The 22,187-nt window shown below is 49.9% G+C and overlaps 1 protein-coding gene across 3 annotated transcripts in view; it reads left to right on the top strand.

The window, feature by feature from the left end:
- Nucleotides 1–22,187, top strand: part of LOC144824386 (rac GTPase-activating protein 1-like) — a 247,063-nt gene that overhangs the window by 195,367 nt on the left and 29,509 nt on the right. For 2 of the 3 annotated variants that reach the window (XM_078683497.1, XM_078683496.1), the window contains exons 13-16: nt 1,426–1,531; nt 6,838–6,970; nt 10,192–10,318; nt 11,548–11,662. In XM_078683497.1, the coding sequence (XP_078539623.1) occupies nt 1,426–1,531; nt 6,838–6,970; nt 10,192–10,318; nt 11,548–11,662 (481 nt within the window). The remainder of the gene's footprint in view (nt 1–1,425; nt 1,532–6,837; nt 6,971–10,191; nt 10,319–11,547; nt 11,663–22,187) is intronic. The other variant, XM_078683498.1, reaches the window with a different exon arrangement.

Below are 22,187 nucleotides of genomic sequence, written 5' to 3'. Positions count from 1 at the left end.
GGCTGCATTCCCCCTGTAGTGAGTTTGGAGCCATGGCAGGAAGGGCAGGGACTCTGTGCACTTCAAAGATATTTCTTTGAAGTCTCCCCCACTTCAAAGGCACAAGTGGGCATAAGTACTGGGCCTCAGATACTAGCCTCTTCAGTCCACTTCTGGGCCTGGGGATATCCTGCCAGGAAGAAAGACTACGTTGCTGCTGAAAGGACTGTCACTCTGCCAGACTACTGCCCTGCTTTCTAATCTTGTCTGGGAGTGAGAAGGACTGGACCTGCATCACTACAACCCAGAACCAAAGGGACTGTACAGGCTTGCTGGCTTGTCTCCTACTGGAAGTCTCAGGGACATCAAAAACTTCACTCTACTCACCAACAGCACCTGGACTCTGCCACAAGAGAGTCGTTACCTGCCAAGTGTTGCCAATCCAGTCCTGGGCCCTTGGAAGTGGGTAGGGAGTGCTACAACTACCAAAACCATGCATCGCCATCAGTGAATGGATAGGAACTGGTGCATCGCCCTCGATGCCGACGCATTGCCGCAAGGACCAAAGACATCACTGCCTGCGCAATGTCTCCAGGTCTCAACACATCCTCGACCTGCATGACTCGATGATTGTTGTTTTGGTCTTGCTTTGTTCATTAAATTAAGCTCTATTTTTCCAAGCAGGTTTGGTATCATTTTGTGTGGTGTTTTCACTGTTTTACTGTTTAAAGTGTTGCACAAATACCTTACACATTGCCTCTTAAGTTGAGACTAACTGCTCTGGGCCAAGCTACTAGAGGGTATGCATAGGTTAATTTAGGGTGTGTTTCTGACTTACCTTGACTATGAATTGTGGTTCCTGCTTGTTTAGGGTGCATACCTCTGGCAACCAGAAACCCAATTTCTAACACATACGTATTAGTGCCAGTCACATATGGAAGACTATTTCAAGGGCCCTGAAATCCTGGAGACTCTCCCTGTGTCTTGTGCACTATCCTTGGGCTCTGGGCTATCGTTATCAAGTGACAGAGAAATCTTGAGCAGGGAGGAAGATCCTAGTTCTGTGGTTGTGGGTATTGGGGTCTAGGTTTCTAGAGATAGTAAGAGAAGTGAAGAAGATCTCCTTCAATTGGTCAGCTCTGTGTGTTCTCGCCTATAGGTGGTGATAGAGCCATTGATGTACACATTGAGGTAGGTCTCAAGTTGCATGCTTGCTCCCGGCAGGATCTGGGCTTGTAAGAAGAGTGAAGAAAGTCTGGATATCGCACATCTACTTTGATATTTCTTGGCTGCAGATGTGAACGCTGATGAGAGGAATGAGAAAGATCTCCCTGTAGCCTGGATGCTCCAAGTGAACCTGGTTGTGTCAGTGGGAGAGAGTAAGACGGTTAAACAGAAGAGATGGTAGATATCATAACCTCTCCATTCACTTGGTTTAATCCCCAGATATCCTCAACGAAGAATGCAGCAAAGCTGAAATGTCCCAAGTAGTGCTGAAGCTTCCTCTGGCAAACCGAGACACCTTGGCGTACCTCATTCTGCACCTGCACAGGTACGATGACTCCTTTGCTACCCTTGTCTCTGAGCAAATCAATAAAAGTCCCTTTCGCCTCCTCCTGTTCTCCAGGCTGCTTTGAAAAATAGCTTCTGAACTGGTATGAAGGCACTTTAGGGATGCTGTATTCCTTCTGAGAGTTGCTGACCCCACTCCATTCTGTCAGCCGCTGACCCCATCTGTTCTCTTTAACACGGACACCCTCCAGTGCCTGGCATGCTGATACCAGCCATTCTCTGATCCTCATCACTCTATTGTCTCAGATGCTGACCCCACCTTTCAACCAGATGCTGCCCCCTGCTTTCTACCAGATGCTGCCCCCTGCTACCCTCTCATATGTGGACACTCCCTCAGTTCTCTCTTGGGCTGACCCCCTTCATTTCCTCAGATGTTGACCCCTACTTTCCCTGAGAAGTTCATCCAACAACCTTTCCCCTGGCTCTGTCCTTTTCTCTGATGATCATCACTTCTCTGATGCTGACTCCTGACCCCTTTCTCACAGATACTGGCAGTGTTTTCACAGACACTGAACTCCTCTGACCATGCTTCCTTCCAGCCTCTCATACGCTGACCTATTCTTAGATGCTGTCCTGCTTCTCTCAGACCGACCCATTCAATCCCCTTTCTACCTCACTTTTTCTTCAAACTTACCCCCCTACATTTCTGACACTCACCCCTCTCTCAGATGCTGACTCCAGCATATTTTGCCTGATGTCTGTTTCTCTGACCATGACCCCATTCATTTTTTCTAATGCTGACCCCTGTGGTGTTCTCAAACACTGACTGCTTCTGGTTTTGTCTGACCATGACCCCCTCTAGTTTTCCTGGACTCCCACCCCCTTCCATTCTCTCAAGACACCTTACCACTTGTGTTTGTTTGACACTCTGGCTGTAGGGCGGGGGCGGAGATGCCTCAGAGGGTCATGTGAAGTAAGGGTGTGGATGGGGAAGGCTTGGTAAATGAACCAACCATTAAGAGCAGGTTTTGTGTCCGTGATCTTTTGGTCATGTATAAAGGTGCGTGTCAGGAGGTTAGAATGGTGGCGGGGTCAGGATGCATGCTGGCAGGCCCAAGTGAAGGGGCTCCTGGCGGAGTGTCACATACAAGGGCAAAGGGGTTGCAGGCCGAGTGTCATTGCCCAGATAAAGGGGCTCCAGGCTGAATGTCAGATCCCAGATAAAGGGGCTCCAGGCTTAATGTCAGATCCCAAGTGAAGGGGATCCAGGCTTAATGTCAGATCCCAAGTGAAGGGGATCCAGGCTGAATGTCAGATCCCAAGTGAAGGGGATCCAGGCTGAATGTCAGATCCCAAGTGAAGGGGGTCTGGGCTAAGCGTTAGATCCCAGGTGAAGGGGATCCAGGCTGAATGTCAGATCCCAAGTGAAGGTGATCCAGGCTGAATGCCAGATCCCAAGTGAAGGGGATCCAGGCTGAATGCCAGATCCCAAGTGAAGGGGATCCAGGCTGAATGTCAGATCCCAAGTGAAGGGGATCCAGGCTGAATGTCAGATCCCAAGTGAAGGGGATCCAGGCTGAATGTCAGATCCCAAGTGAAGGGGGTCTGGGCTGAATGTCAGATCCCAAGTAAAGGGGATCCAGGCTGAATGTCAGATCCCAAGTGAAGGGGATCCAGGCTGCTGAATGTCAGATCCCAAGTGAAGGGGATCCAGGCTGAATGTCAGATCCCAAGTGAAGGGGATCCAGGCTGAATGTCAGATCCCAAGTGAAGGGGGTCTGGGCTGAATGTCAGATCCCAAGTAAAGGGGATCCAGGCTGAATGCCAGATCCCAAGTGAAGGGGATCCAGGCTGAATGTCAGATCCCAAGTGAAGGGGATCCAGGCTGAATGTCAGATCCCAAGTGAAGGGGATCCAGGCTGAATGTCAGATCCCAAGTGAAGGGGATCCAGGCTGAATGTCAGATCCCAAGTGAAGGGGATCCAGGCTGAATGTCAGATCCCAAGTAAAGGGGATCCAGGCTGAATGTCAGATCCCAAGTGAAGGGGATCCAGGCTGAATGTCAGATCCCAAGTGAAGGGGATCTGGGCTGAATGTCAGATCCCAAGTGAAGGGGATCTGGGCTGAATGTTGAATCCCAAGTGAAGGGGATCCAGGCTGAATGTCAGATCCCAAGTGAAGGGGATCTGGGCTAAGCGTTAGATCCCAGGTGAAGGGGATCCAGGCTGAATGTCAGATCCCAAGTGAAGGGGATCTGGGCTGAATGTTGAATCCCAAGTGAAGGGGATCTGGGCTGAATGTTGAATCCCAAGTGAAGGGGATCCGGGCTGAATGTCAGATCCCAAGTGAAGGGGATCCAGGCTGAATGTCAGATCCCAGGTGAAGGAAATCCAGGCTGAATGCCAGATCCCAAGTGAAGGGGATCCAGGCTGAATGTCAGATCCCAGATAAAGGGGCTCCAGGCTTAATGTCAGATCCCAAGTGAAGGGGATCCAGGCTGAATGTCAGATCCCAAGTGAAGGGGGTCTGGGCTAAGCGTTAGATCCCAGGTGAAGGGGATCCAGGCTGAATGTCAGATCCCAAGTAAAGGGGATCCAGGCTGAATGTCAGATCCCAAGTGAAGGGGATCTGGGCTGAATGTTGAATCCCAAGTGAAGGGGATCTGGGCTGAATGTTGAATCCCAAGTGAAGGGGATCCGGGCTGAATGTCAGATCCCAAGTGAAGGGGATCCAGGCTGAATGTCAGATCCCAGGTGAAGGAAATCCAGGCTGAATGCCAGATCCCAAGTGAAGGGGATCCAGGCTGAATGTCAGATCCCAAGTGAAGGGGATCCAGGCTGAATGTCAGATCCCAAGTGAATGGGATCCAGGCAAAATGTCACTTCCCGAGTAAAGGGTATCCAGGCTGAATGTCAGATCCCAAGTGAAGGGGATCCAGGCTGAATGTCAGATCCCAAGTGAAGGGGATCCAGGCTGAATGTCACTTCCCAAGTGAAGGGGATTCAGGCTGAATGTCGGATCCCAAGTGAAGGGGATCCAGGCTGAATGTCAGTCCCAAGTGAAGGGGATCCAGGCTGAATGTCAGATCCCAAGTGAAGGGGATCCAGGCTGAATGTCACTTCCCAAGTGAAGGGGATTCAGGCTGAATGTCGGATCCCAAGTGAAGGGGATCCAGGCTGAATGTCCGATCCCAAGTGAAGGGGATCCAGGCTGAATGTCCGATCTCAAGTAAAGGGGCTCCAGGCTGAATGTCAGATCCCAAGTGAAGGGGATCCAGGCTGAATGTCAGATCCCAAGTGAAGGGGATCCAGGCTGAATGTCAGATCCCAAGTGAAGGGGATCCAGGCTGAATGTCAGAACCCAGGTGAAGGAAATCCAGGCTGAATGCCAGATCCCAAGTGAAGGGGATCCAGGCTGAATGTCAGATCCCAAGTGAAGGGGATCCAGGCTGAATGTCAGATCCCAAGTGAAGGGTATCCAGGCTGAATGTCAGATCCCAAGTGAAGGGTATCCAGGCTGAATGTCAGATCCCAAGTGAAGGGGATCCAGGCTGAATGTCGGATCCCAAGTGAAGGGGATCCAGGCTGAATGTCCGATCCCAAGTGAAGGGGATCCAGGCTGAATGTCAGATCCCAAGTGAAGGGGATCCAGGCTGAATGTCACTTCCCAAGTGAAGGGGATTCAGGCTGAATGTCAGATCCCAAGTGAAGGGGATCCAGGCTGAATGTCACTTCCCAAGTGAAGGGGATTCAGGCTGAATGTCGGATCCCAAGTGAAGGGGATCCAGGCTGAATGTCCGATCCCAAGTGAAGGGGATCCAGGCTGAATGTCAGATCCCAAGTGAAGGGGATCCAGGCTGAATGTCGGATCCCAAGTGAAGGGGATTCAGGCTGAATGTCCGATCCCAAGTGAAGGGGATCCAGGCTGAATGTCAGATCCCAAGTGAAGGGGATCCAGGCTGAATGTCACTTCCCAAGTGAAGGGGATTCAGGCTGAATGTCGGATCCCAAGTGAAGGGGATCCAGGCTGAATGTCAGATCCCAAGTAAAGGGGATCCAGGCTGAATGTCAGATCCCAAGTAAAGGGGATCCAGGCTGAATGTCAGATCCCAAGTAAAGGGGCTCCAGGCTGAATGTCAGATCCCAAGTAAAGGGGATCCAGGCTGAATGCCAGATCCCAAGTGAAGGGGATCCAGGCTGAATGTCACTTCCCAAGTGAAGGGGATCCAGGCTGATTGTTGAATCCCAAGTGAAGGGGATTCAGGCTGAATGTCAGATTCCAAGAGAAGGGGATCCAGGCAAAATGGCACTTGCCAAGTGAAGGGGATCCAGGCTGAATGTTGAATCCCAAGTGAAGGGGGTTCAGGCTGAATGTCAGATCCCAAGTGAAGGGGATCCAGGCTGAATGTCAGATCCCAAGTGAAGGGGATCCAGGCTGAATGTCAGATCCCAAGTGAAGGGGATCCAGGCAGAAGGTCAGATCCCAAGTGAAGGGGATCCAGACTGAATGTTGAATCCCAAGTGAAGGGGATCCAGGCGGAATGTTGAATCCCAAGTGAAGGGGATCCAGGCTGAATGTCAGATCCCAAGTGAAGGGGATCTGGGCTAAGCGTTGAATCTCAGGTGAAGGGGATCCAGGCTGAATGTCAGATCCCAAGTGAAGGGGATCTGGGCTAAGCGTTAGATCCCAGGTGAAGGGGATCCAGGCTGAATGTCAGATCCCAGGTGAAGGGGATCCAGGCTGAATGTCCGATCCCAAGTGAAGGGGATCTGGGCTAAGCGTTAGATCCCAGGTGAAGGGGATCCAGGGTGAATGTCAGATCCTAGGTGAAGAGGATCCAGGCTGAATGTCCGATCCCAAGAGAAGAAGTTCTAGGTTGAGCATTGGATCCCAAGTGAAGGGGATCCAGGCTGAATGTCGAATCCCAAGTGAAGGGGATCCAGGCTGAATGTCAGATCCCAGGTGAAGGGGATCCAGGCTGAATGTTGAATCCCAAGTGAAGGGGATTGAGGCTAAATGTCAGATCCCAGGTGAAGGGGATTCAGGCTGAATGTCAGATCCTAGGTGAAGGGGATCCAGGCTGAATGTCAGATCCCAAGTGAAGGGGATCCAGGCTGAATGTTGAATCCCAAGTGAAGAAGTTCTAGGCTGAGCATTGGATCCCAAGTGAAGGGGATTCAGGCTGAATGTTGAATCCCAAGTGAAGAAGTTCTAGGTTGAGCATTGGATTCCAAGTGAATGGGTTCCAGGCTGAGTGTCTGATCCCAGGTGAAGTAATGCGTAGGTAGCGCACCTACATAGCATCAGCTTAATTCACACCCTCTCTGTGTTTCTTTCCTCCTCCAGGGTCATACAGAGCACGTACTGTAACATGGACCGGAATAACCTGGCGCGGGTATTCGGACCTACTCTTGTTGGTCACGCGATACCTGAGCCCAGTCCATTGACGATCATGCAGGACACTCCGCGGCAGGCCAAGGTATGTCCGGGACAAAGGGGGGGGGAGGAAAGATCCTTCTCTTTCAACTCTGTGAACAGACCATACTTTTGACTGCAAGCAATAAATCCAGCTGCTAATACTCACTCCTAAGAGCTGATGTAGCACTCAGTGCAATATTTAGAGTTGTCGTGAGACTCGTACAAACAGCACGCGTAGAACTGCACGTACAATATCCATCTGCGGCTTAACGCTCAAGCACGTGTATTAGATCCACCTTTGGGCGTAGACACACCCAATTGCATGAGACAGGCTTGATGCATTATATCCTGCTGCCAGTAGACGTACCCAATGGGCTGTGTAAGGCTGGGCATATAATCTCCAGGTGCCAGTAGAGGTACCCAAGGGCACACGGAAGGCTTGGTGCATAATATTCAACTCAACTGGACACACTCAAGGGCACGTGTAAAGCTGGGTACATTATATCATTGGCCAGCAGACACACCAAACAGCACAAGTAAGGCTGCGAGCGTTATATTCAGCTGCCAGTCGATAGTCCTAAAGGCATGCGTAAGGCTGAGCATATTGTATCCAGCTGGCAGTAGATGTACCGAATGGCATGCGTAAGGCCCGGCATAATATGCCCTGCTCCCAGTAGATCTAGCCAAAGGCACCCATTGGTTTGGCTGCATTATATCCGGTGGCTAGTAGATATACCGAATGGCATGCATAAGGCTGGCTGCATTATATCCAATGGCTAGTAGATATACCAAATGGCATGCATAAGGCTGGGTACATTATATCCAGTGGCTAGTAGATATACCGAATGGCATGCGTAAGGCTGGCTGGATTATATCCAGTGGCTAGTAGATATACCGAATGGCATGCGTAAGGCTGGATGCATTATTTTCCGCTGCTAGTAGATATACCGAATGGTATGCGTAAGGCAGGCTGCATTGTATCCAGTGGCTAGTAGATATACCGAATGGCATGCGTAAGGCTGGCTGCATTGTATCCAGTGGCTAGTAGATATACCGAATGGCATGCGTAAGGCTGGCTGCATTATATCCAGTGGCTAGTAGATATACCGAATGGCATGCATAAGGCTGGCTGCATTATATCCAATGGCTAGTAGATATACCAAATGGCATGCATAAGGCTGGGTACATTATATCCAGTGGCTAGTAGATATACCGAATGGCATGCGTAAGGCTGGCTGGATTATATCCAGTGGCGAGTAGATATACCGAATGGCATGCGTAAGGCTGGATGCATTATTTTCCGCTGCTAGTAGATATACCGAATGGCATGCGTAAGGCTGGATGCATTATATCCAGTGGCTAGTAGATATACCGAATGGCATGCGTAAGGCTGGCTGCATTATATCCAGTGGCGAGTAGATATACCGAATGGCATGCGTAAGGCTGGATGCATTATTTTCCGCTGCTAGTAGATATACCGAATGGCATGCGTAAGGCTGGCTGCATTCTATCCAGTGGCTAGTAGATATACCGAATGGCATGCGTAAGGCTGGATACATTATTTCCAGTGGCTAGTAAGTAGATATACCGAATGGCATGCGTAAGGCTGGATGCATTATATCCAGTGGCTAGTAGATATACCGAATGGCATGCATAAGGCTGGATACATTATTTCCAGTGGCTAGTAAGTAGATATACCGAATGGCATGCGTAAGGCTGGCTGCATTATATCCAGTGGCTAGTAGATATACCGAATGGCATGCGTAAGGCTGGCTGCATTCTATCCAGTGGCTAGTAGATATACCGAATGGCATGCGTAAGGCTGGATGCATTCTATCCAGTGGCTAGTAGATATACCGAATGGCATGCGTAAGGCTGGCTGCATTATATCCAGTGGCTAGTAGATATACCGAATGGCATGTGTAAGGCTGGCTGCATTATATCCAGTGGCTAGTAGATATACTGAATGGCATGTGTAAGGCTGGCTGCATTATATCCAGTGGCTAGTAGATATACCGAATGGCATGTGTAAGGCTGGCTGCATTGTATCCAGTGGCTAGTAGATATACCGAATGGCATGCGTAAGGCTGGCTGCATTATTTTCCGCTGCCAGTAGATACACCCATCCGCATGCACAAAGCACTAGTATCCCTGGGAGCCTCGCTTGAAGGCGATCCTTTCTTTAACTGGGAGCCGGTGTAAGGTTCTTCTCACAGTCGAGTGATGCTCTCGTATTTTGAGTCCTTAAGGAGACTATATGCTGCATTCTGTACTCTTTGGCCGGTGTCGCCTGAGAGGGCAGGTAAACAAGTGGCTATCTCATTGCAGTGGTGGACAGTCACTACAGCTCCCACCACTGGCGCTGTAGTAAACGCTGACCGCTATTTGAGATCGAAAGTAGGGTGGAGACATGACATGACCTGAATATGTCCACACCTTCTTCCCAGGACTGCATGTTTACCCCTACCACAGAAGCTGTGGTTATCAGGACATGTTTTCTTGGCTCTTGAGATGGTCTGGATAGGGGCCATAGAATGTAGAATGGGACAGCTCAAGCCAACCCTACAGATGGGAGGGGGTTTTCAGAGTAGGTTCCTATTAGTCACCAGACACAAAGTACTGGATTTCAGAGACCCCCCTGCTGTCCGCGTGACCTCAGAGGGGAGTTCCATGCAGCTTCTCATTGGTTGATGTTGGGAGAGACAGGTAGGTGGGTGCCGGGACCCTGCTGCAGCTCAAGTCAGTCTGTGCAAAGCGCCTGAGTGGAGTGGAGTGGAGTGGAGTGGAGTGGAGTGGAGACGAGACGAGACGAGACGAGACGAGACGAGACGAGACGAGACGAGACGAGACGAGACGAGACGAGACGAGACGAGACGAGACGAGACGAGACGAGACGAGACGAGACGAGACGAGACGAGACGAGACGAGACGAGACGAGACGAGACGAGACGAGACGAGACGAGACGAGACGAGACGAGACGAGACGACGGCCAGGGCCATTGACGGAAGTCTAGTGCGTCTTCTCTGGAAAGGGGTGTGTGCCTATGTGGCACATGTAACACCGCAGTATTTAAGGCCACTAAACCTGCTCCTCTGAGGCGGTTTTGTGTGCTGGTCTGAATACATGGAGATCACGTAGAGCCTGTCTGGTGACGTCAGAAGGACTAGAGTTATTTTACTTCATGGATACTATGAAAAGTGCAGTCCCTGGGGTCGGTCTCGTGTTCCGTTGAGTCCTCTGTATGTACGGAGTGCTGTGTGTCACGTGTTCTTTCTCCTCAGGTCATCTCTCGCCTGCTCTCTCTGCCCTCGAGCTTCTGGAATAACATCCTGTCCAACAACCAGGAGAACATACATCCTGCAGCGGTGGAGTCCACCGTGGAGCGGTGCGGCAAGCCTGCAGAGAGGGGTGAGTACCTCCAGGACAGTGGAGGGCGCTGAGGCCATATCTGCGGCATGCAAGGGCGGGGCGAGGAAGGGACAGAATATATGGAAAGGTTTGATGTCACCAATGTTACCGGTCAGAGGACGGGTTGGACTGGATGGTGGACGGTCCTAGAGAGAAGCCAAGCAAGAAACAGTCAGGAGGAATGAAGTAGATATAAGAGTGGGAGTGGAAGAAGCCTCAGATAAGAGGCACGAGGGCATTCGTCTTGGGATGGAGTATTGTGTTATGCAGGAGAGGAGTGGCAGCAAGGAGAGATGCAAGTGGCAGTAGTAGAGGTAGACCTCTGATGAAGACGGTATGTAGAGGTAGACCTTTGATGAAGACGGTCTGTAGAGGTAGACCTTTGATGAAGACGGTCTGTAGAGGTAGACCTTTGATGAAGATGGGCTGTAGAGGTAGACCTTTGATGGAGACGGTCTGTAGAGGTAGACCTTTGATGAAGACGGTCTGTAGAGGTAGACCTTTGATGAAGACGGTCTGTAGCGGTAGACCTTTGATGAAGACGGTCTGTAGAAGTAAACCTTTGATGAAGACGGTCTGTAGAGGTAGACCTTTGATGAAGACGATCTGTAGCGGTAGTCCTTTGATGAAGACGGTCTGTAGAGGTAAACCTTTGATGAAGACGGTCTGTAGCGGTAGACCTTTGATGAAGACGGTCTGTAGAGGTAGACCTTTGATGAAGACGGTCTGTAGCGGTAGACCTTTGATGAAGACGGTCTGTAGCGGTAGACCTTTGATGAAGACGGTCTGTAGAGGTAGACCTTTGATGAAGACTGTCTGTAGAGGTAGACCTTTGATGAAGTCGGTCTGTGTGTGTGGGAGCACAGTGTAGAGGCTGATGGGAAGTGACGCATGTGTTGACCAAGAGTGGAGCACAGATGTTCATGTAGGTTTGATAAGCAGAATGATGAATGTCAGAGAAGGCTGCCACCTAGTGTTGTGGGCAGGAAAGGCAGATGGTGAGTAAGGCTTCGCGCGCACGTGTATGCAGGAGCTGGGCAGGGAAGGTGGATCGGTGTTGGATGCAGATGCAAGGGTTGGCATGCAAGATACACGAGGAAAGAGGGACGAGACCTCAAGGGCGCATGGGCGAGAAGCCGGTGGGAGTTGAGTCCTTTAAGGGTGAGCAAGGAGGAAGCAGACATGCCTGGCCTCCATTGACCGGGGTCACTAACATCCCTCTTCTTCAGTAGGCCGGATCTTTCAACCCGTGACCTCTCCAGAGATCAACTTACAAATACTGTCCTCTGCCAGCGGCCTGCAGAGGCAGGGAAAGCGAGGCCTGGGGGCACCCCTACCCAACCAGTAAGTACCTTGCACCTCTGCTCTTTGCACTACACTTGTCACTCTCGAGCACTACAGTTGGTAGCCGGTCAGGGGGTCAACGTAGGAACTCTGACTCCTCATTTCACCCTCTTCCATGCTAGTTATTCCATGGACTTTCCGTCCCTATAGTTTAGGAAGGATTAGATTTAGACAGGCACATGTTGCCTTGTTGTTTTTAAAACTTTAATCAGATGTTTTTACACTCTTCTGTGTTTCCAACTTTCTAAGATCTGCTTTAAAGTGAAGAACTAGAGGGGTGCTTGAAACCCAGAAGAATCTTTGCTATTTTGCACTAAGTTTTGCAGTACTCACCGAAGTTTTTATTGTTTTTTTATATATTCCAAACCTGCACTTAAATTCATTGTATGCACTTTGATATTAAGCGACATGTGGGTGATAATGCCAGTATATACCTGGTCTTCCTTGTGTATGTGGCAGTCTCTATCAAGACTTCCTTTGCCTGATGTTTGCATTTTTTAAGAGGTTTCTTTTATGGTCATATTTTTATATGCCGAATAAAGATTATTATTATTACTATAGTTGCAAATCTTAGTTTGGGAAACAAGTGCTTTCTTGTGAATCTGCTATAGATTCTCTACCTAACATGTGCCTCTCTTGTTCTACACTTGAGACTGGAACCAATCAGCTGTTTGCTGTGTTTGGGAATAGCTGGAGCTTAGAGAGATGCAGCCTGCACCACACATGTAAATGTAAATGTAGTGTACTTGTATAGCGCACGAATCGACGCCAGCTGGGGTATCTCGGCGCTTGTACGAATACCGCTGTGGAACCCTTCCTGGCTTTTCCCTGTGAAGTGCCCACTCCTGGGCACCCCAAGGTGAAGCCAGGCATCCTAGCGCTGTTGGGTAGTTGTGTAGATTAAGCAAGCTATTGCCCAGAGTTGCAGAGTGGGACCCATGCTTAGAATAGGCACCGAGGTGAGAATCATCAGGTCCGAGGAAATTGAGCCCTAGACCCGCCGAGGCGGGAATTGAACCCTGGTCCTGGGCTAGACCTCATCAGGGTCTGCCGCTCTATCCATTGGGCCACACTTCTCCACGTGGTCTGGGTCCAGTGTGCCGAGACTTCAGGTGGTTATACGAGAAAGTTCAGAAACCAGGTGCAATGTCCAGAGTGTGCAGAAGGCTGTAGTAGTAAAACAGACAGGTTGATAGTTACACTTACTCAAAGGAGGAAGGGAACTCTTGTTTAGATTTCTACAAGGCGCTCGCATGCTTTCAGAACACAGGCCAGGAAGACAACAGCTACTTGTTTCGGACTGCTCAGAATGGCCCGGAAAGTTCTTCCTCTTCTCCCTCCCCAGCAAAAAAGGTACTAATACAATCCCTCATACTCTCCAGGCTGGACTACGAGAATGCATTATACCGAGGCTCCCCCTCCTCAGTAATTGCCAAACTCCAGTTAGTCCAGAACAGAGCAGCCAGACCCCTGACGGGCACTTCCAACAGACAATCAGCCAAACCGGCAGTTCGTTCCCTTCGCTGACTCCCCGTGCATGAACACATCACATTTAAATCGTTGTGCATTGCCCATAAAACACTGTCAGGAACAGGCCCCGCCATTAACTCAGCCCTGACCCTCCCTTATAAAGCGAACAGAAAAGTTCGGTCAGATGATCTGCGTCTGGCCGAGGCACCTAGAATAAGAAGAGCCAGTAGCGGCGAACGCAGGCCCGGACTGGCCGTTGCGGGCACCGGCAATTCCCTGGTGCGCCGCAAAGTTGGGGGCCGGTTTTGGACCCAGGGGGCAGTTTTTGTTACAGCTGCAAAAGCGGCACTGTAACAAAATCGGCCGAAAACCGGCCCGACAGAGCTCGGTCGCACCCCCAGGGGGCCGGCCGAGCACTTTGCCAGGGCTGATTTTGGTTCTCTGTCCGGCCCTGGGCGGACGACTGTTCTCCTACAATGCCTCCAAACTCTGGAATTCCTTGACACTCCTTCTACGTCTGATCTCCAATCACCATACCTTCAGAAAACAACGTAAGACCCCGCTGTTCCCCTAGTCAGTCTCCGTCCATGTTGGTCCACAGTGCTGGGACACTTCCGGGTAGCCATGCGCTCTATAAATGCCTTTTCATTCATTCATTTCATGCTCCCTTCCACAGCATCATCCCACATGCAGGCCTTCAGCACCCAACTAACGCCCTGCTCAACTTTCCTTACAAAACCAACAGCAAGAACACGAAATGCGAAGAAAACACTGAAATGTGTTGCTAAGGGCATTGCTCGGTGCTCTGTCATAAGGAGGCCGGGCCTCTTGTCGCGGGTGTGCCCCCTGTCCACCTTTACAGGTGGTTCTGGTCTTCTGTAATGACCCTGTGCCATACTCTCAGGCGGATGTACGTTGTTACAACGCATGCTTTTACCACGCATTCCGTTACAACGCAAGTTTTACAACGCAAGCCATTACAACGCATTGCTTTGGGGGGTGCTGGATAGTGAATAGTTGAATTTACTATTCCAACTCCAGTACCCGTGGATAGTAGGGAAGGTGTTGGATAGTAAATTAAACTATTACTTATCCTAGAGCGCCCCCCAGTGCAATGCGTTGTAATGGTTTTCGTTGTAAAACCTGTGTAGTAAAAGCACTGCGTGGTAAAAGTTGCGTGGTAAAGGATGTTTCCCCTCTCAGGCTGTTTCTAGCTGTAGGATGGCGGGATGTATGGGCGTGTTCACATATATCCATTGGACACGCTTGTTCTGTTGTGGTCAGAGATGAGTCAGGGGCCACAGAGGGCTGCTGCTGCTGTGAGCAGGTACAACCTTCAGCAAGGACAGAGGCGCAATGGCCTGGAGGCGCTCTCTCATCTTGTACTGCACTTTTCTTGGGTCCTGCTGGACTCCTGGTTTGTTCTATTTCACTGGAGGAGGAGTTCCTTCCAGTAGTATTTTAGAACATGTGATGGTGCCTTCTGATTGGTCTATGCTCTGTAACCACTAATATTTCTGCTTTCCTGCTTTAAAAAAATCTTCTCTTTGGCTTCTCATTGGTCTGTGCTCCTCTGTGGCTGTGAGAAGTGTGGCTCACTGGTTAGATGGAGAAGTGTGGCTCACTGGTGAGAAGCGGCAGACCCAGAGCAGAGATCGGCCCGGGACCAGGGTTCAATTCCCGACGCGGCAGGGTCTTGGGTCAATATCCGCGGACTCGATAATTCTCGCCGAGGTGCCTACGCTAACTATGGGTCCCACTCTGCAACCCTGGGCAATAGCTTGCTTAATCTCCACAACGATTCAGAAAAGGGGGTGGTGATGGACAGAGCATCTGAATTAAACAGAACACTCATACCCAGTCAAAAGATCAGGGCTTGATCCATCACCGTTTTTTAGTTCACTGCACCATCCCAGTTCAGAACCTGGCTAGATGCAAATTAGTCTGTCCCTGGCCCAGTGCATCATGGGAACAGGGCAGACCAAACTACCAAGCCAATTCTTTACTGGAAAGGAAACAAGCTTCCAGGGACCGGTTTCTGGCATTGCAGCCGTCTTCGGCCCGGCTTGCTTGAATCCTGATGGTGCAATGAGCAAGGGACTCATGTCTGAGCATACCCTGCCACTCCTATAGTGGCCAAAACGATTCAGAAAAGGGGGTGGTGATGAACAGAGCGTCTGAATTAAGCAGAACACTCATACCCAGTCAAAAGATCAGGGCTTGATCCATCACCGTTTTTTAGCTCACTGCACCATCCCAGTTCAGAACCTGGCTACATGCAAATTAGTCTGTCCCTGGCCCAGTGCATCATGGGAACAGGGCAGACCAAACTACCTAGCCAATTCTTTACTGGAAAGGAAACAAGCTTCTGGGGACCGGTTTCTGGCATTTCAGCCGTCTTCGGCCCGGCTTGCTTGAATCCTGATGGTGCAATGAGCAAGGGACTCATGTCTGAGCATACCCTGCCACTCCTATAGTGGTGCTAGAGATCGCGGGTCACCCGACCAATAATGTCGCCACTTCTGGCTTCGGGCCCATATACTTTACTTTATCATATACATTGATCAGATGACCACGCAATCTACCATCAATAATTGTGAGTTCCTTTTCGATTTATTTTCAGTGTACCCAACTTACCATCCACCGTTATGGGTACCTATGACCACGATGGGTCAGGGAGCTAGCTGTAAAAGGAAAGGCAGCAAAATACAAACCCAACTTCTATACTTTATTTTATGAAATGACCACGGACAACTGGAAGTTTTGAAAGTTTATCTTAAATTCAAATAAAGGGCAGTCATACAGCTTTATCAATAGAATACTAGTGCGACAGGGAACCCGCTAAGTGAGAGGAAAACTAAAATAAGGGGCAAGGTGAACACGCTATAAATCTGAGTTACTTTAGTCAGTTTAACGAGAGAAAAACCAAGACCATATCAGGAAGTTGCAAACTGCAATACAGAAAATGAGTTCTAAAAGGTAGGGTAACATAGGAACACGATATGAAATCAAATGCAAATGACTTTATGAAATGCAATGGTTGCAGGAGAAAGCATGGAAAATTATCACGTGCAAAGGTATGTCTTTATTGAAGCAAAGACAGAAAAATAGAAAGGTGCAGTTTTAAGAATTTCAGAGCAATATTTACCTAGACTGGTGTGAAAACCAACCCTGGCCACGGGTCAGTTAAGGACAGGAAAACCCTCAAGGAAGGATAACCCTCAGTGGGACAGCAGGTGCAGAATAGACACCCCAGGACAGGACAGGAAACCCAGATTCGGATCAGGACAGGACCACCAGGATACGACCAGCACTCGCAGTTCGGAAGCAACGCCTGCGCTCCACCCTCTCTGCAGCTATCAGTCAGGACCCCGATTGGGTCAGCGAATTCCCCAGCAAAGTGCTCTGCCAGAACTTAAGGTTCAGTAAAACCTTCAGAGTCTATGGTCAGATTTCGGACAGAGAGCTCCGCAGCACCTCTGTATCAAGTCACCTATTGAGTGCGTTGGGTCAGTGACAGGTCAGCTATTCAGACAAGTCGGACAATTTCTCTAGCTAAACCTAGGCTAGATATACTCTTTTGGGTCAGTGTACCACCCCCCAATGTTGCAAAGTGTCAGAATCCCCAAATTTCGATTGGTCCTAAGGTAGGATTTGGTTAACACACCAATCAGAACAGACTATTCTAAGGCCTAATTTGCATGTTAAGGTGCCGCCTAGCAAGATTAGGGTTCCCACGAGAAGTCGCACAGAATACAATGGGAAGAATACAATTTGAAACAATTAGAATACAATCATGATGCTCTTGCTGGGTGAAGGTGCATATTCCCAGGCAGGCTCTGGCATCGACCTTCTTTGGCTTGGTTTCAATGCCGCCGCACCATGGATTGATTCTGCGTAGACGGGCCCTCCAAGATGGACTCCCCAGCCCCATCACCCCTCAATTGCCGAGGATACATGAAAAGCAAGCGAAAACAAATTAATACATGGAAATAAATGAATGTATTACATGTTATAAGTTCGTACTTTAGTTTCATCATTTATAAAAATATACTATGCATTAGTGATAAGTGCAACGAATAATTTCACAAAAGCAGCAGCACAAAGCTTCAGCACGTTAATACAAATGTGCGCCATCTTGTGGCTGTTCAGCATGCGCACCCTTTCCCTCCAAAACTATCTCTAAGTGTAGTCACGTGAGTGTGACTGACGCATGCGCAGAAGAGGAAAGTCAAGCAGCGGCCATTTTTAAAACACGGATTAATCGTATTAGTAAAACACATAGGCAAGCTTCTCTATCATACATATATATCGAAAATAAAAGATATTAGTAAACATACAATTCGTTACGAGGTTACAATGGTTTCGAGGTTCATGAATGGAGCAAGTCGCGATGCGAAATCTTGCTCTATCAGTGGCCAAAACGATTCAGAAAAGGGGGTGGTGATGGACAGAGCATCTGAATTAAACAGAACCCCACTACCCAGTCAAAAGATCAGGGCTTGATCCATCACCGTTTTTTAGCTCACTGCACCATCCCAGTTCAGAACCTGGCTACATGCAAATTAGTCTGTCCCTGGCCCAGTGCATCATGGGAACAGGGCAGACCAAACTACCAAGCCAATTCTTTACTGGAAAGGAAACAAGCTTCCGGGGACCGGTTTCTGGCATTGCAGCTGTCTTCGGCCCGGCTTGCTTGAATCCTAATGGTGCAGTGAGCAAGGGACTCACATCTGAGCATACCCTGCCACTCCTATAGTGGCCAAAACGATTCAGAAAAGGGGGTGGTGATGGACAGAGCATCTGAGTTAAACAGAACACTCATACCCAGTCAAAAGATCAGGGCTTGATCCATCATAGTTTTTTAGCTCACTGCACCATCCCAGTTCAGAACCTGGCTACATGCAAATTAGTCTGTCCCTGGCCCAGTGCATCATGGGAACAGGGCAGACCAAACTACCAAGCCAATTCTTTACTGGAAAGGAAACAAGCTTCCGGGGACCGGTTTCTGGCATTGCAGCTGTCTTCGGCCCGGCTTGCTTGAATCCTGATGGTGCAATGAGCAAGGGACTCATGTCTGAGCATACCCTGCCACTCCTATAGTGGCCAAAACGATTCAGAAAAGGGGGTGGTGATGGACAGAGCATCTGAGTTAAACAGAACACTCATACCCAGTCAATAGATCAGGGCTTGATCCATCACCGTTTTTTAGCTCACTGCACCATCCCAGTTCAGAACCTGGCTACATGCAAATTAGTCTGTCCCCGGCCCAGTGCATCATGGGAACAGGGCAGACCAAACTACCAAGCCAATTCTTTACTGGAAAGCAAACAAACTTCCTATAGGAGTGGCAGGGTATGCTCAGACATCAGTCCCTTGCTCATTGCACCATCAGGATTCAAGCAAGCCGGGCCGAAGACGGCTGCAATGCCAGAAACCGGTCCCCGGAAGCACGTGGCGCTGTAACCCAGCATCTAACCAAGCATATGGGGCTATAAACTAGCAGGTGGAGCTGTAAACTAGCAGGTGGAGCTGTAAACTAGCAGGTGGAGCTGTAAACTAGCAGGTGGAGCTGTAAACTAGCAGGTGGAGCTGTAAACTAGCAGGTGGAGCTATAACCCAGCATGTGGAGCTATAACCCAGCATATTGTATTGAAATTGCATTTATATAGCGATTACTACCCCTGACGAGTTGTTGAAGCACTTTTTCGGCGAGTAGCACGCAACTCCGGGACCCTTAGAGTGTTAGTGTTGAATTAGTATAGTGAAATATGAAAGTAATTTTAAGTTGTGGATTGGTTAGTCAGTTATTTGGATTCAGAAGGATGGCAGAGGAAAAAAGTTTTGTATTTATATAGCGCTTGTTACCCCTGATGGGGTGTTTGAAAGTTCTTTTTTTTGGCGAGTAGCATGCTACTCCGGAAACCCATAAAGCATTAGTGATGAATTAGTAGGGTGAAATATGAAAGTAATTTGAGTGGTGGATATTAGTCAGTTATTTGGAGTGAGAAGGCTAGGAGGAGTAAAAGGGGAAGAAAGGTTCGCATTCATATAGTATTATGAAAGTAATTTGAGTATTGGACATGTTATTCAGTTATTTGGATGGAGAAGGGTAGGCGGCGGGATAGAGAGGGAAAGAGGCTTGTATTTATATAGCGCTTGCTACCCCTGATGGGGTTTTGAAGAGTTTTTTGTCGTGTAGCACGCTACTCTGGAACCCATAAGAATTAGTGTTAAATTAGTATGGTGAAACATGAAAGTAATTTGAGTAGTGGATATGTTAGTTAAATATTTGTATTGAGAAGGGTGGAAAAGGTTTGCATTCATATTGTGCTTGTAACCCTGATGGGGTGTTAAACGCTTTATTGGCGAGTAGCACGCTACTCTGGAACCCATAAGGATTAGTGGTGAATTAGTATAGTGGAATATGGAATTTGAGAAGTGATATGGAGCTATAAACTAGCAGGTAGAGCTGTAAACTAGCAGGTGGAACTGTAAACTAGCAGGTGGAGCTGTAAACTAGCAGGTGGAGCTGTAAACTAGCAGGTGGAGCTGTAAACTAGCAGGTGGAGCTGTAGACTAGCAGGTGGAGCTGTAGACTAGCAGGTGGAGCTGTAGACTAGCAGGTGGAGCCGTAGACTAGCAGGTGGAGCCGTAGACTAGCAGGTGGAGCCGTAGACTAGCAGGTGGAGCCGTAGACTAGCAGGTGGAGCCGTAGACTAGCAGGTGGAGCCGTAGACTAGCAGGTGGAGCCGTAGACTAGCAGGTGGAGCCGTAGACTAGCAGGTGGAGCCGTAGACTAGCACCTGGAGCCGTAGACTAGCACCTGGAGCTGTAGACTAACACGTGGAGCTATAACCAAGCATAACTGAGCATATGGGGCTATAAACTAGCATGTGAAGCTATAAACTAGCAGGTGGAGCTGTAAACTAGCAGGTACAGGGAGAGCCGGGATTGGACGAAGAACAGCATCACCAGCAGCAGACCCAATCCATGGCCTCCCAGCCACCGCGAGCAGGCAGCACCGGCCTCTGGTGTACATCACTACAAACATAAGAAACCGCCGGCCTCTGGTGTAGATCACTGACAGAATCACAAACCGCCTGGATTGAACAATGTAGAGTTGAAGCAGCAGGGGACTGGATGGGGGCAATGGAAGGAGGGTTTGGAGAACTTAAGGCCTAGGCTCTGGAGGAGGAAGGGAACAGGACTGAGGGTGAATGAAGGGACATCTGTGTAGTGTTGTGCAGGGCCACTGACCTGCTTCTGGGAGTTGTCGGAGGACCCACGGAGCTGCCCTGCCTGCCCTCCATCCCTCGGAATACCGCCGCTTCGCAGTCCGCGGTGAGGGGCGAATGCTGCTCGGGTGGTCGGAATCGCTGTTAGGAGGCTGGACAAATAGCAGAGGGCGTGTGCAAACAGGGACTCTGAAGACCAGGAGTCCCTGCGCTGCCCAGGTGTGCACGGCCGCGCACCCAGTGAGACACGCTCCCCCGCCTGACCAAGAACAAAAGGCGTGTGTTTCCTTTCGCCAGCGGGACGCCCAAAACGCTGCCCTGCTTCTGGGAGTTGTCTGAGGACCCACGGAGCTGCCCTGCCTGCCCTATATCCCTCGGAATACCGCCGCTTCGCAGTCAGCGGCGAGGGGCGAATGCTGCTCGGGTGGTCGGAATCGCTGTGAGGAGGCTGGACAAATAGCAGAGGGCGTGTGCAAGCAGGGACTCTGAAGACCAGGAGTCCCTGCGCTGCCCAGGTGTGCACGGCCGCGCACCCAGTGAGACACGCCCCCCGCCTGCAAGGTCTACTATTTAACAGCTCGTCTGGCGCTCAGCGGGTCGCGGAGCGGGACGCCGAGCGAAGCCCAGGCAAAGGGCGGGCAGTCTGTGGCAGTCAGGGGCTGTCAAAGGCTGGGCTGGGCCACCCCCCTGTCATCGGCTACCTTTTTGAGCTAAGTTAGTTGTCTTCTGGCCGGGGGTTTAGCTGCCTTAATGTCTACCCGTTCAGGGAAAGCGTTGAGGGGCGGGGGTGAGGGGGTTACAGGGTGCACTACGATAGGCACGATGGACAAATTCATCACTAGAGTAGCTGCTGTGATAGAAAAAGAGATTGTGATGACGGAGCACCGCCTCTCTCAAGAATTCTTTCCAGCAAGACGCTCCTCGCTAGGAGCGGCTGCACAGGCCCGGTCTCCTACTTTCACCCATCCTACCCCCCCTCTCCCTGTGATCATGTCCGAGCAGCCACGGCTTGCTGCAATAGGGGAAAGTATTGACAGGTTGGAAAGTCTGGTAGTGCAACCACCGCCCCCTAGTCCCTGCCCTGTAGTCTCGGGACTATGTTCTATTGTGCTGCCAAGCCCCTCCATCAGCCAGGTCTGCCACCTACCCCCCCAAGCCCTGCCCTCGGCCTTAACCCGGGCGTGCTAGGTTCATGACTCCTTGGTTCGCATCAAAAGGAAGAGGGCTGCGATCACACGGAAGGCCAGTTTTACACAGCTTCATAAGCGCCCAAGGAAGCATGCGCCTAATGGTCCCGGTTCTACAAATAGCTGTGGTTCTGCTATGCAGACATCTGTTTTGGTGGGAGGTAATGACCCTTTGGGAGCTGGGGTTGAAGCTGAGCAGTCCCACCCTACCGCTAGAGGCTTAATAGTAGCATCACAGGAGCTGCCTCCCCTAAAGCTTTTCGAGAACCTGGTTAAGTCCCTTTTGGTCCCGCTCGTTGAGCAAGTTAAGGGTTTGGGGGAAAGGCTTGATAGGTTTGAGCAGACCACCCTAGACAACTTTTTCTCTACAAAAACCCTTATCAAACTCCAGTCCAGAGTTAGAGAAGACAGTTTGGTTGGAAATGATGGAAAGGGAGCTATAGAGGGCTCAACCCAGGCAAAACCCCTGGTAACGTCTTTACCCATTGTAGCAGTAGGTAAGGCCACGACTACTGTTCCCGCAGGTCTTGCAAACGTCCATCCGGGAACTACTATTCACACTGCCCAGGTGCACGCTAGTGCCACCCAGCAACCAAAGAACTCAAAAATTAAATCAGGCCAAATGAGGTT

Source organism: Lissotriton helveticus, chromosome 3_1, assembly GCF_964261635.1.
Source record: "Lissotriton helveticus chromosome 3_1, aLisHel1.1, whole genome shotgun sequence".
NCBI classification, from domain to species: domain Eukaryota; kingdom Metazoa; phylum Chordata; class Amphibia; order Caudata; family Salamandridae; genus Lissotriton; species Lissotriton helveticus.
Note: the sequence above shows the minus strand (reverse complement) of the source record. Positions and strands in the feature narration are given on the sequence as shown.